This window comes from Chiloscyllium plagiosum, chromosome 4, assembly GCF_004010195.1.
Source record: "Chiloscyllium plagiosum isolate BGI_BamShark_2017 chromosome 4, ASM401019v2, whole genome shotgun sequence".
Lineage (NCBI taxonomy): Eukaryota > Metazoa > Chordata > Chondrichthyes > Orectolobiformes > Hemiscylliidae > Chiloscyllium > Chiloscyllium plagiosum.
In genome coordinates, this window is record NC_057713.1 from 109502288 (window position 1) to 109518055 (window position 15768).

The following is a 15768-nucleotide window of genomic DNA, read 5'->3' on the forward strand; positions in this document are numbered from 1 at the left end:
AATAGGAAAATGCTTTCTTGAACTCAGAACTTTCTTTATTCTCAGTTTTGACCTGTTCAATTTCACTTTTAAGTTTCAAAATATTATTAGCTCTGAAAAACATATTTTCTACATTAATAAAATAGATAAGTGATTCTCAAGCTCTTTCAAATGTTCCAAGCCTAATATATTTGTATAGGTTCAACCATACTGCCAATTTGCAAATTCCACAGTAACACAATAGACAGTTTATTGAAGTTATCAGTGATACAGATTCCCATGTATATAGATCTGAGGACAATGAAATTCATATATGAACATTCATAATGAAATAACCAATCAATTAATTTAAGTAGGAACGACTCACCCTAAGCCTGTCTTGTCCTTGATTGAAAATATCCTCTTTAACCAGACGAGATATTAGCCAGAAACATCTTAGGGCTCTGCAGCAATCTTTCAACAGTGAAGATAGTTCCAGACACTTACATACTCTCCGACAGCTAGTACTCCCAAATAAACCTGTTGGACTATAACCTGGTGCTGTGAATTTTAACATCATACTCTATGACAACTGCTAAAGTCAATAGAAAATCCCAATTCTCTTCTCCTATTCTTGAGTTATAGTCTCCTTCTTTGGATTCCAGTTCCATGGAATCAGTGTCAGAGTCTGCTGACTTGGAGGAGTATGAACACGTAGTGGAGTGAATTGTGAGGGTCTATGCATTCCAGCTGAAATTAACACCACCCTAACTCTAACAAGCAGGATACTGGGAGTTGGCTGCTCCTGTTCCTTGCACTTACTGCCTACATTTGTGGTCTTCCATGGCTTCGACAATGGGATAGTATACTAGGTTACATTAATAAAGATGAAGAACACCAGGTATTGTCAGTTTAAGGAATATTTTCGGTGCTTATCATTGTATTATTAGCTTAATACATAAGCACGTTACACAGTCCCACTTGAAATGACTGTATCACTATCACATCCTGCTCTGGAAAACCTTGTTCAACTTGCTTCCAATTTCCACTGTTCGCACACATTCCATCTCTTGACTGTTACCTTTCCTTCGTGGACCTCTTTCTCCATTTCTGGGACTAGGCTATGAATTAATATTCCTTATAACACTACTAACACAAGCAACCTCAACTAAAATTCTGCATTCTCTACTTTCTGTAAGGACTCCAGTCTATTCTCCCAGCTTTTCTGTTTATTGCACCTGTCCTAATATAAATTTACACAACATCAATTGTGATATGCTTTCCCCTTTTCCTTTACTGAGTATTCACCTCCCTACCCCACCATAATTAATAGCACACTTGATTGAGTCTAAATCATTTTCTGTTCTCCTTTTCTCTACATGAATTGGATGTGAACATAGGAGGTATGGTTAGTAAGTTTGCAGATGACACCAAAATTGGAGGTGTATTGGATAGTGAAGAGGATTACCTCAGAGTATAATGGGACCATAATCAGATGGGTCATTGGGTCAAGGAGTGGCAGATGGAGTTTAATTTAGATAAATGTGAGGTGCTACATATTGGAAAGGGAAATTAGGGCAGGAATTATACACTTAGTGGTAAAGTCCTGGGGAGTGTTGCTAAATAAAGAGAACGTGGAGTGCAGGTTCATAGTTCCTTAAAAGTGGAGTCTCAGTTGGATAGGATAGTGAAGGCTGTGTTTGGTATGCTTTCCTTTAATGGTCAGAGCATTGAGTATATGAGTTGGGAGGTCATGTTGTGACTGTACAGGGCATTGGTCATGCCATTTTTGGAATTTTGTGTGCAATTCTGCTCTCCTTCCTATGGGAAGGCTGTTGCAAAACTTGAAAAGGTTCAGAAAAGAGTTACAAGGATGTAGCCAGGATTGGAGAGTTTGAGCTATAGTGAGAGGCTGAATAGACTGGGGCTGCTTTCCCTGGAGTGTCGGAGGCTGAGGGGTGACTTTACAGAGATTTATAAAATCATGAGGGGCATAGATAGGGTAAATAGATGATGTCTTCTCCCTGGGGTGGGGAAGGGCATAGGTTTAAGGTGAGAGGGAAAACATTTAAGGGGCAACTTTTTCACACAGAGGGTGGTGAGTGTATAGAATGAGCTACCATAAACAGTGCTGGAGACTGCTACGATTACAACATTCAAAAGACATCTGGTTAGGTACATAAATAGGAAGGGCTTCAAGAGATATGGGCCAAGTGCTAGTAAATGGGACTAGATTAATTTAGGATATCTGGTCGGCATGAAGTGGTTGGAGTGAAGGGTCCGTTTCCTTGCTGTACATCTCTATGACTCTATGATAAGCTTCCTCTTGTCCTCATCGTCCATCCAATTAACCTCTGTATTTATATTTCTGCCACTTCCAGGCGGATATCACCACGACACTCCTCTTTCTCCTTCCCTTTCAACATTCCAAAATAACTTACCACTATGATCCATTCCTCAGTTACTCCCAACTATTAGCATTTTCCTTTCTGTGTTACCTTTTCATGCAAGTGCTGGAGATGCAAAATCTTCATTTAGCTCTTTGCCCCACAACATCCAAGGCGTCAAACAATTTCTTCCAGGTGAAGCAACTGAAGTGTACACATTTCAATTAAGCAGATTTTATTTGTTGCTTACAACACAGTTCACCCTAAACTGAGAAAGCAAAATTCAGATTGAATGGCTGCTTCGCAAAACATTTATCCTCAACCACAAGTACATCTGCCAACGTTCCAATAGTCAGTCATTTTAATTCTCCACCTTGCTCCCACTTTGACCCCTTTGTCCTTGTTCTATAGCAGTATTTCATTGAAGCTCAATATAGGCTTGGGTGATAGAAATTCACCTTTCAAATAGGCACTTCAGAACCTTCTGAACTCCATATTGTTTTCAACAATTTCAGATTATAATAATTGATTCCCACTCTATTTTCTTCTGTTTGCATGCTGAGTAGTCTTAATCTTGTTTGCTTTTGGATGGCAGGTGTTCTTTACCATCTCATCTGAACATATGTTTTGTTCTTTACATTCCCATTAGTATTCCTTTTGGCTCTTAATCACCAACTCTTTGGTTATTTACTGTTACTAATTTTCAAACCTCTCACAAACGTTTCCTTTTGTTCTTTTCATACCCTACCCTATTTGACCTGTTTAAAACTGATTGACCTATGACAGTTTTACCTTTTCCCAGTCCTGAAGTATTAAGTTCGTGTTTCTATCTCTGTAAATGCTGCCAGATGAGTATTTTCATTATTTCCATTTTTCTTCCTGTTCTGTACTGATTCCCTTTGTTCTGTAACTATCATAGCAATATTTTACCAGTGAGGGAGTGGGGACAGGAGTTTGGGAAGAGGAAGAAACAGAGGAGTAAAGTAGCAGCACTTTAAAATAATTTCCACAGTTCATGTCCTCTTGCAATATACATTCCAGCTTGCCAAGTGCTTAATTTAGTTTGAGTAAACTTACAAGATCATTTATATCACACATATGACTAAATCATTTATCATAGATGGAGAAAATAAGACGTTAAATCATTGGAGCTTTTCTGAATATACTTTTCAGTGAGCTAAGTAAAAAAAGGTCTTTTAACTCCTACTCACCACTTTGTATTAGACATTTTTCCAGCAGTGTGATTACTTTCCCTTGAATTTTATGGGTCTTGCCAAAATGTAGAAATTTCTGAATTTTCAATCAAACACATTGCAATAGGAGTGTGAAATCCAGATACATCATGTCAAGAGGTTGGTGGCTGAAGTGAAAGTATCTGATTAAAGGAAGCCCTAGCATAGAAAAAAAGTTAGACTGAGGTACTATCTCTGGAGAACCATAGAAATGTACAGTACTGTGCAGAACTGGATCTCTCAACCTATTATGTTTGTGTCAGCGATTTTTTAAAGTCAACCTTGAAGGTAGCAAGACAGGTAAATAGGGTAGTTAAGGCAATATACAAGACATTTGGCTTTATCGGGTGTGGCATAAATGTTGGAAGCGTACAGGACTTTGTTTAGGCCACAGCTGGAGTACAAATGTGCAGCTCTGGGCACCATACTATAGGAAGTTTGTGATTGCACTGGAGGGGGTGCAGATGGATGGAACACTTTAGCGGATGAGCACTTGAAATGTCGTAACATGCAAGGAGATGGGCCAAATGCTGGGAAGTGGGACCAGTGCAGGAGTAGTTTTTGTCAGACCAGATGAAATGGGAGGAATGGTGTCTTCTGTACTGTACAATTCTATGATTAAATTAATCCCACTTATCTGCTATATTCTTTTATCTTCTACTTCAAGTATTGATCTACTTTTCCCTTAAATAATTCTGGAATCTCTGCCTCAAATATTTCATGACAGCACTGTGTAATCAAAAGCCTTTGTAACATCTCTCTTCATTCTTATTTTAAATTGATAGCTTCTGATCACAAACAGTATAGCCAAACTTATCATTCTCTCCTCTGAAGACTTGCAGAATTTTTTTTTTTATTTCCTTTCAGCCTTGTCTGTTCTACTGGAAGCAGTTGCAGTGTCTCAAATCTCTCCTTAAAATTATAGCTCAGCAGGCATTAAAACAAAAGTATGGTCTGCCGCAACAAACAGAGGTAATATTAGAGAAACTTAGCAGTTCTCAGAACAACTGTGGAGAGAGTTAACAATTCAAGTCTAGTATGACTTCTTCAGAACAGTTTTATTTCACGGTCTATGGGTTCCATTTTACAGTGCAAGAATCAAGATTAACCTATTCCTTGTTTACCTTCAATACAATATTCGACATAACGTTTCATCTGCCACCAGTTTGTTGACTTATTTCCCCAATTGGGCGTTAGCTAGCTCAATGGGCTAGAAAGCTAATTTACAACGTAATGACTCCAACAGTGCAAGTTCAATATTTGTGCTGGCTAAAGAAGAAACTGCCTTCTCAAACTCACCCAAAGTGTAGTGACCTTCAGAGGTTAAATAAACCACAAGTTGTCTTCTTTCCCAAGGTCATTACACAGTTCTTTGTTGGAGAAATGCTTCACTTTCATATTATTAACAACTTTGAGAACAATGCTTTCCTGGCTCATGCGTAAATCATACATAGATAAGTTGCCATTTAGCTCATCTTGTCTTACCATCCAAACTGAAGTGCAATACTGCACTTCTTACTTTCTCAGTCCATAATCCTGTACTGGTTATGGATTGCTCTGGTAAGGGAAAATGTATCTAAATTTTCTAAGCCACTCAATTTTAGATCCTTCAGCTACATCTCCCTTCAGCTGCCTCAGTTCCAAAGAAATAATAAAATAGCCAAATCAACCTTTGCTCACAGCTTTACTTATCAGTTCTGTAAAAACCAAAAATCTCCTTCTTACCCTAGGAGTAATTACATTTTTATGGTTTGAATTACACTAGCACAATTACAGTATAATTCACCTCCTTTTATACACTAAGCGTTTAAATACCACTTTACCTATTCAATGTTCCTACCTTCATGGATCTCTGGATATGCACTTGCTGGTCACACTTTTCTGCATTACCTCTCTGAATTCCATTTACCAAGTCTGTCAAAATCTTTTTGCAGTCCATAATTTTTGTTTTATCAACTACACAGCCTGTTTTCATATGAACTGTGAACTGCAAATTGCTTAATTGCGACCTCTATCTAAATCATTGATATACATCATGATCAGCAGAGGACTTAGCAATGAACCCTTTGGAAAACCACTGGAAACAACTTCAGTAACAAAAAAAGGATGTGAACTTGCTATCTAACACAACTATTTAAGGATATTTGCGACTTTCCCTGGGAAAATTAAAAACACATGGGACCTAATTAGCCTGCCATGTAGGCCACATCAAAAGCCTTGCTAGAATCCATACAACGTGAACAAGTTACCTCCTCAAAAATAAAATCCAAGTCAATCAGACAAGACCAACCATTAACAAATTGTGCCTTTCCAGATAATTGTCCAATTTGCCAACTGCTGAGGCTAAGCTGATTGGTGTAATTACTCAGTGTACCCCTCCCATTTTAACTATCACTACAACATTAGCAGTTCACTAGTCTTCTAGCACACCTGTAAAGAGAGGATTAGAACATGGTGATCAGACCCTCTCGCTCTTTCCTTAAATATCTTAGCAGTTTTGATCCATTTCCTCTAGGCTTGATGCATATTCACTTTCATAGATATTATTAAACCCTATAGTGCTTCCTTCCTACGGTTATTTCATATTCCTCAATTATCTCACATGAAAACTGACAAAAAATCAAAACCATGCCCAAAATTGCCTCTATATCCAAATTACCTCGGTTTATAATTGGCCCTGTCAAGAGTGATCGTCTTGCTCACTTTAAAAACGTCACTAGGTTTTTCTGGATTTACTTGCCAATAATTTTTCAAGCCCTTTCACTGCTCTTTTAATTTCCTTTCTTTAACTTTACCCCTGCACTTCCTATACTCCAGACTTCCTTCAATATCTATTTCTTGGCATCTGATACAAGCTCCTCTTTTCGGCCTTATTCTAAAACTTTCTCCTGGCATATTTTTATCCTTTTCTTCAACAATAAATAAATACTAAAACTTCTGATTCACTATCACTAAAACGTCCCACATTAACACTCTATTCATAAGTCCATCGTCAATCCTTAAAAAGCCTGAACTTAAAAAGAAAATGCTTTGTGATCCGGTGACTGGACCACACTTACTGAACATCCGTGTGGCTGCAGAGCTTTTAGTTCCCCAGTGCTTTCCACATGGCACTGTCTCAGCCAATTATAGCTGACACACCAACTAATCAGCACCCCTTCTTCCTGCAGCATAGATTGTTGTGATGGTTTGAAATGTGGCATTGTTAACATTTATCCTAGTGTATGTAAAACATAAAATAAATCAATAAAACCTTTCCCGAGTATATAAAAATGAGTTCAGGAAAACTGGATTTAAATTGCTGGCTATTATTTAGCTCAATATTCTGCAGACAGACATGCTCAGGGAGAATCCATTCCAACGTAAATAGGGATTATAGACAAACAAGGCTCTGCAGAAATTAATCTCCATCTTTATTTACAGATCCATACAAAATTACAATGCCAGAATTCAATCTTTTAACAAATTATGTGAAACTCTTTGAAAAGGCCATAGTATTCATAAAACATATTACAGTATAAATAGATTTTTTTGAATTCTTCTCAAGTGGAGATGAAGGAGGTCAACAGAAAAACATCCTGAAAATTTGAAAATTAAACAATTGATTTGGGTTGGGAAAGCAAACATTTTACACCTGGGTATGAATTAAAATATGAATGTGTCAATTTATCCCCGAGTATATTACAATTTTGGAATGATTTCTAACCTGTACCTTCTATGCACAACAGTGAAAAATTTAAAAAAAAAATACAGGTCTCAATTTATACAAGTGTAACAAGGTTTCCTATACAAGACAGCATTATTTCATAAGTCAATGTGAATGTCCTGTAACGGTTGGGCACCTGAGATCTTTTATCTTACTGTAAGCAGAAAATGGATTACAAAATAAATTTGAAATGGACATTTATTATTTCAGGCTACAACTGGATCATAACAGGATTGTGTGTCAGTGGGAAAAATAATGCTTCAAGAACTTGCATACATTTCTGGAAAATCTGCAATTCAACTAACAATTCACTCCCACCAAAAGGCAACATCCTCGTGTCCGTGAAACAGCACTGAGATCAATAGGGTTATAATTTTATAAATTTATGCCAGGTGAGCGCATGGCTGGAAATTAGGTACATAAAAATTGACTTAGTTGACATATTTGCCAAATATGCCACTTGGCATGCGTAAAGTGTTATATTTGGCATTAATTTTCACTGCTGTATAGTCGTGGGCATGCTTTTTCTGCTATTGAACCAATACAAAGTATGTAAAGTCATTGCATACCAGTAAATTTGTAAAGTCAAGCATACCAGTAAAACACAGCAGACAGTTCACTGTATTAATGGTTAGAGCTGACTGGCAAAGTTTGACTGACCAAATAGACTATATTTGACAGATCACTGAATGAGGGCTGGGACATTTTGTCCCACAACCATCCTGCCCACGAAAAATGTACTAACCTCCACAAACAATTGTGTATTTGCATGTAAATTAACTAGAAGTTCTTGACAATTCAAATATGTGGAAAACTTGAACACTAAGCATTAAACTCTCTTATGACCCAAGAGCAAAACAAAAGTTCTGAGATGAAAAGCCCATTTCTTATTGGATTATTAGAATAGAATTAGTTCCATCTTTTTCTGGCTGAAGGATGGTTAAAAAAAAATGCCGAGAATAAGTATGAACTGTACAAATCAATTTTCCCATTGCCTCAGACTACTTTAGATTATAATGGATAATGAATACCTTTAAATCAGCAAATTCTCACAACTCCTTTAAAAACAGCCTCAGTGCAACTGAAGTGGGTTTATGGTCTTGGTTTAAGATTGAATCACAAAGCCCTTATTCCTTCGAGGTATTAGGCGTCTCATGTGTAAAACTTTGCTTCATATTAGAACTACCAATACAAATTACATTGCCATATTTTGTGATGAAGGAAGTACCTTGTTCCACAATTGTGGGGATAAGTTCACCAATGCACATAGATTAAAGATGCCCTCTTTTCCAGACACCATTATGTAATGCAAGTTATTTATGATAATAGGCAAAAATAAACTGCCGAAATGAATGAATTGAAAGACCCATGAAAAATACTGAAGTAACCAGGCGTTGCTGCTTTTTATTTTTCCATTTCTCATTTTAGTAAGAATTGTCCGATAAAAGTAGAACTACAAAAAAAGGCAACAATTCAGTTAGCATGGACTTTACTCAAAACTTCTGATGACCTTTTTTCTTAAAAAAGGACCACATACCTGCTGTCCTTGTATAAAGAGGGTAAATCAAATTGATGTTTTTAGCTCAGATACAATGTGAATTAATCACATATTCCTCAATAACACCAAACTTAAGAACTGACAGTTACCTGCCAATAAGATTTTTTTTTAAAAAAGCACACTACTTAAGAGCCTTGCAGAGTCTAGCAGCTCACAGATAGTAGACAGTTGGTCCAAACTCATAAAAGCACTTAATGTACAGAATTCTTGCCAACCTTATGATCATGGTCTTGCTAGGTTTTTAGCCACAAAGTACCTCAACAGTCAGCCAGCCTAGAAAAACCATTCTCTTAAAAACTATTATACAAACGGGTCTAACCGGTCAAAAGGGAAAAAGTGATGTACAATCATAAAAATAATCTTTTAAAAAACAGAACTGTAGAACAGAGGAGGAAGAAAAATATTGCAGTTCATGAGAGAAGCCTAGTGTTTTCTTCATTACTTCCCCACATGTACAAATCGGTTTTGTAATGGAATACTTCAAATTTGTCAAATCTAATAACTTTTGCATTTGTATTCAAATGTACATTTTACATTTTAAAAAAATCCCTGGTACAAACCACAACTACATAGAAGACTTCCCAGCTGTTTATCAGTGTATCATTCATGTATATTTTATAAAGTCTGGTTTGTATATCAATATGGTAAACCTCTGCCTCTTCCTCCTATGGTTGATGTGCTAATACGCCCACTGTAGGCATGAGAATAACCTGCTCCACGCCCAGGGGATCCCCAGTTCTGTCCGTGAAGATGGCCACTGGTGGCTAGGTTTTCTTGTCTGTTGGCAACATACCCATAATTCTGCAGTTTTGTGGCAAGAGGCACATTTGCACTGTTAGTACTTTCAGATAGTGCTGCTGGATTACTTCCACTGCTGCCCAGCAGGGGCAAAGCACCACGGCTGTACTCAAATCTGTGGTCTTTGTCTCCTGTAAACTGCATAGCACTGCTGCTGAGATAACTAATCCCTTCTCCATAACCTGTCACTGAGCTAGAAAAGGCATCTGAGTAACCAGAATGCAAATGTGCACTACTAGCAAGAGATGATGGAGCACTGAATGTAGACGACACATTATCCAGAAGTGAGTGACTGGGAGCATCCGCACTACCCAGGAAGGTGCCCCTTCCCCCACTGCTGCCAAGTCTGCTGGAATACCCATCATTATTGAAGTTATTAGATGAGCAGGATGTCCCAAATCCATCCCCATACTCTGTAGCGGTTCTAAGGTTACTTGCTCGATAGTCAAGAGACGTCTGTCCCAGTTCCTGGGCTTGATGATGAGCTAAAAGCTCTAAAAGGGCTGCCTTCACTCCTGCAGTTGGATCACTTGTTGAGCAAGGAATGGCACTGTGTTGCTCCTCTGTCTGAAAGTTTCCATCTGTTGAAGCAGGTGGTGGCTCTGGCGGCTCTGGTGGTCTCTGGTCTGGGGGCAGGATTCGAGGTTGTTCATGTACAGGCGACTGGTCTGGGATGCTAAGATCCGACTGTCTAGTAGAGTCATCGTTGAAATCTGAAATCACATACATTAGAATTTTGAACATCATATGACATATATATAACTGGGACTAACTGAATAGCTGTTTCAAAGAGCAAGCACAAGCATAATGGGTCAAATAGTCTCCTGTACTTTATGACTGTGTGACTGATTTTTTGAATAAAATGTGCTTTCAGAATGTTCACTATTGAACTTATACTCAACCTTGATTTTTTTTTCAGAAAGCCTTTTGGTTACTGAACAGAATAAACTATATTCCTTTAGAACATCTCACTAAAGATTCAGACACTAGTCAACACCTCCAGGAGCCATAGAGTCAAATATTCTAATAACTCTCAAACGTGACTAAGTCAGCAAGCAGCAATTTGATCTGGTGCACTTCCAAATACAATGAAAATCATTAGGTCCAATTGCAAATTACATATATTGATGGATCTAATCAGGTTGTGTGATCCTCATCACAGAGTTAAACAGACTGCAATAAAATGCAGTTAACCAAAGAACAAGTTTGAAAAAGTTTTTGTCAGAAGTCTTAAGCATTTTTCTTTTTTATTCTTTCATTGGAAGTTGGAATTACATGCAATGCTAGTATTTTTTTTCTGTACATCTAATTACCTTTGCAAAGATGGTGGTAAGACAGCTTCTAGAATTAATGCAGTCCATCTGGGGTGCATATATTCTTAATACTGCTGGGAAGGGTGTTCCAGGATTCGCCACAATAGTGAGAAAAGAATGCCATAACTCCAAGTCACGATGGTGCATGGTTTAGAAGATAGCAGGGCAAAGCACCACAGCTGTACTCAAATCTGTGGTCTCTGTCTCCTATAAACTGCATAGCAGTATTCCCACATGTCTGCTACCTTGGTCCTTCTGGGTGGTAGAGGTTTTGGATTTGGTAAGTACTGTCAAAGACTTCAGTATATTGCTGCAATGCATCTTGGAGATGGTGCACACATTTGCCACTGCATGTTGGTGGTGCAGAGTCAAACAAGCAAAAGTTGCATTGATTTTCAGCAACTGGATAGCACTGAACTGCTTTAATGTTGCAGGAATCCCACTCATCCAGGCAAGTGAGGAGTACTCCATGATTCCTGACCTGAGTAGTGTTCCCTCTGAGCCTTGCAGCCATGCACACCAATGCCATTCCTAGCATCGATTTCAACTGGTTTTGAAAGGTGCTGCCATATAGACCTCAGAGGTCTGTAGCAATGTAAAAAACAGTACATAGGACTTGTGCTTTGTAGATGATGATCAAGCTTTGGGCAGTGAGGTAATAGAGTTAAATCCCTGAAAATTGCCAGCCCTTGACATGCTCTTGTAGCCACAGTATTTATGTGGCTGGTTCAAAATGTATCTGGTCACTGATAAACTCCAGGGCATTGACACTGGAAAATCAGCATTAGCAATCCCACTGGATGCCAAAGAGTGATCATGACTCTCATTTATTGGAAATAATCACTGTCTGGCACTTGAATGGTATAGACGTTAGTTGCCACTCATCAGCTCTAACCTAAATGCTGTCCAGGTCTTATTGTACTTTGACTGCTTCAGAATCTGATGGAGTGAGAGTGGTATGAAACATTCTGCAAATATCAATGCGCATCTGCACTTCTGACCTTAACATGGAAAGGAAGTGATGAAACAGCTGAGGATGGTGGGGCCTAGGACAACACTCTATAGAACTTGTATGCAATGTCTTGGGAATGAATATTTGGCTTCAACAATCATTCTCCTTTCTGCCAGATATGACTCCTATATGTGGAGAATCTCTCTTGCTATCTCTGATCTTTTTGATTTCAATTTGCCTGGGGTCCTTGATATAACACGGGGTCAAATGCCTCAATGTCAAGGGCAGTAACATTCAGCTTTGCTATTACCCAATTGGGACACTATTGCCTGACGGGTACAGTAATGTACTGATCTATGTGGACCAGTAAGGTGCCTCACATTACACGTTCTCATTCTGACAATAGGAATCCTACCATTTGGTCTCCACTCAAAAGTGTAAAAACTGACAAAATTCTTGAAGCTATTATCAGCAACCTCATTAAAAAATACTTATGCAAGGATTGGACTGAGTTCAGCTGTGGTACTTCACAAGATCATGTGAATTTTACTGATTAATCTCGCACATTAAGAATAGGAACATGGGATAAGGATCAGGGAAAGGCGGAAAGAATAAATCTGCAAGAGGACAGGTTGTGTAAAATATGGAAGAGAACTACCACAATCATTAGTAAATTATTTAAAATGAATAAATCAAAATTGAAAAGTGGTTACATGCAGACATACCAAGTATAGCAGCAACAGGCTCAGGAGGATCGAGAGGTTCTGGTGGTTGAGCGGGTAGCTCAATTTCAGTAGCAGTGCTCTCTGTCTCTGCAACAACTTCTTTTTCTTTTGGTTGTGGTGTCTTAATCAGCTGAGCTAGTAAAACAGCAAGTGTGCTCTGGATGGCAGCCTGAGTAGCATCAGGCTCACTTTTCAGTGCTGGCTGAGTCACAGGTGGTGGGGGCTGAACTGTCAAAGATGTTGGTACTTGTGGCTTCTCTACTTCTTGCTGCTGTTTAGCAGCTGCTGCCAGGACTCCAGCTGGAAGGTTAACTGTACTGAGTTGCTGTTGGGTCTCAGGATTCACTTTAATATTCAGTATTTGAGCAAGGTGTGCTAGGCTGAGACTGTTTTTGGATCTCAACAAATTCAGCAGAATTGCCAGGTCATTCTGGTTTAGTGGCTGTCCAGTGCATTTACTCCCTGCAGAACAATAATATAAAAGCTCATTAACTCCCCAAATGAAAAAGCTCTAACAGCAATGAATTAAACCCTCACAAAAGATTAGAAATCTACAAATATGTCAAACACTTTAGTAAATATGGCAAACAGATAATTATGGCAAAAGTTAAATATTGTAAATATTTATACATGACAACCATATTGGGTAATAATGCAAAGCATGTCAGGTAATTATGATAAGCACAATGGATAACAATGTTAAGTGCAATATGTAAATATGGAAACCACAATCATGGACAATAGCAAACACTGGCACTCAGAAATAGGTATTCAGCAGTAAATTACTAGTGGGAACACATTGTAAGAAGGTAATCTTCAGCCTGGTGTCATGATGTAGATGATTACATGACTTTTGGGGTGGGGTGGAGGGGTGCAGTGATGACAGTTTGAACAGCAGCGTGGACAAACAGAATTGGGGACACATAAGGCTCTCAGAATACTGGAGACATGACTGACTTAGAAGTTACAGAATTACATGAAATCAAAAATATTGGATGGTTTAAAAATTAGATTGGGAATGCAAATTTGATAATGCTGGTGCACTGGAGGTGCAACCACTGTTGATGTATTGTGCCCAGTTCTGGTTTCCCTGTTATAGGGAGGATTTTATTAAGCTAGGGAGAGTTTAGAGAGATTTACGAGGATGTTAGCATGAATGGAAAGTTTGAGTTATGATGAGAGGCTGGATAAACAGACATTTTCCCCTGGAGCGTAAGAGATTGAGAGGTGACCTTACAAGTGTTTGTAGAGTAAAAAGGGTGAATCACAGGTGTCTTTTTCTTAGGGTGGGAGATTTCAAGACCGGGGACATATTTTTAAGGTGAGAAGGGAAGGATTTTAAAAAAGACAACGAGGGGCATTTTTTTTTTTAAAAAGAGTGTTGTGTGTGTGGAATGAACTTCCAAACATGGGTACAGTTATAACATTTAAAAGATACTTAGATAAATACATGAATAAGAAATGGTTGGAGGGATATGGTCCAAGCGCAGGCAGGTGGGACTAGTGTAGTTGGCGATCATGGTTAGCATGGCCTGATCAGACCACAGGATCTGTTTCCATGCTGTATGACTCTATGCTGTACCGATAATGGAGAACGTGCATTAAAACAGTCTTGTACATTTCTCAGAAGAAAACATACAGGAAAATAGGGAAAGACAAAGACAGGCAGAAACTTAACTTAGAAATGTTATATCTTGAAGAATTAAAAAATAGAATCTATTCAATTGGAGCAGCAAAACATTCAAGTAGGTAAAGTGTCATTTGGCATCCATTAGAGGTCAAACAGTGGTAAGGCAATAGAAGAGATATATAGGAAATTCATTGAGGAATAGAGTTAATTGGACACTCAAACTACACCAATATTAAATGAAGAAGTCATTGTATCAAGGGCAGAGAGAGAGGAAGTCCTTAAGTACCTCAGACAAACGTCTTTGCTCAATGAGGAAAGATATCCAGTTCTATTGACTGAAGTGAATCATGTGGAGAATATTTCAGGAAAGGAGCTCAGGATATTATACTATTAGATACAGAGTAGTTATGGAGGACAGAAAGCAATATAACAACGAGTGGCCTTTTAAAAGAGATAGTATGGGCATAGCCTGGATATATACGCAGGGGGAAAAAGGGTGATCAACCAAAATTAGAGCTCTCTGGATAATTTGATGTTGTGGGGTGAGGAATTGTGTATAGAGGAGAAAGTGTTCAGCTTGATATCACAAGGGAGATTCAGACTTCATATTACAAACAGAGAGAAGTAGAAAAAATAATTAAGTAACTATAAGGAAGAATAGAAAATATAAAGAGTACAAAAGGTCTTCTATAAACACAAAAAGCGTGTAAGTGCTTTCATAGGACTGTGCGGCCAATTATGACCCAAAATATGTATGAATGCCAGAGGAAGTGGTGGAGGCTGGTACAATTGCAACATTTAAGAGGCATTTGGATGGGTATATGAATAGGAAGGGTTTGGAGGGATATGGGCCGGGTGCTGGCAGGTGGGACTAGATTGGGTTGGGATATCTGGTCGGCATGGACGGATTGGACCGAAGGGTCTGTTTCCATGCTGTACATATCCATGACTCTATGACTGAGGTTTAACCAAAATGGTCTTTGACAAAGTTAGGTAAGGAACTTTGCTAGAATACTGGATTGAGTACAAAATAGAGGATCTGTTAGACAGGCTGCCAGTGAAGAGTCACACTGTTCGGATGAGGGTATGACCGAGGTTGCCAACAGGAAGTTAGTGTTATGATCCCCGAAAGGACCGTTAACACAAAAGAGAAATTCAAAATCCCTGTTATTCACGAAAGGAATTAAGCCACAAGATTCCACTGCTTAAACAAATAAAAGCCAAACACAGTAAACATTACTATCTAATCTTTCAACGGCTTAAGTTATTTACAATTAAAAAAATGTTAAAACTGAAATCCTCAATTCAATTTGATTTCTCCCCCACAAAGTCATACAGCATGAATAGGCCCTCTGTCCAACTTGTCCATGCTGACCAAGTTTTCTAAACTGAACTAGTGCCATTTGCCTGCATTTGGGTCTATATCTGTCCAAACCTTTCCTATCCATGTACCTGTCCAAATGTCTTTTAAAATGTTGTAATTGCACCCACTTCTACCACTTCCTCTGG

At 38.4% G+C, this 15768-nt stretch overlaps 1 protein-coding gene across 1 annotated transcript in view; it reads right to left on the minus strand.

Moving 5' to 3' along the window:
- Positions 1-6969: 6969 nt before the first annotated feature.
- LOC122549312 (cyclin-dependent kinase 13-like) overlaps positions 6970-15768 on the minus strand; it is a 75523-nt gene continuing 66724 nt past the window's right edge. The window contains exons 13-14 of the mRNA XM_043688920.1: positions 12630-13091; positions 6970-10352 (exon numbers count right to left, since the gene is read on the minus strand). Of these exons, the coding sequence (XP_043544855.1) occupies positions 9478-10352; positions 12630-13091 (1337 nt within the window). The 3' untranslated portion in view covers positions 6970-9477. The remainder of the gene's footprint in view (positions 10353-12629; positions 13092-15768) is intronic.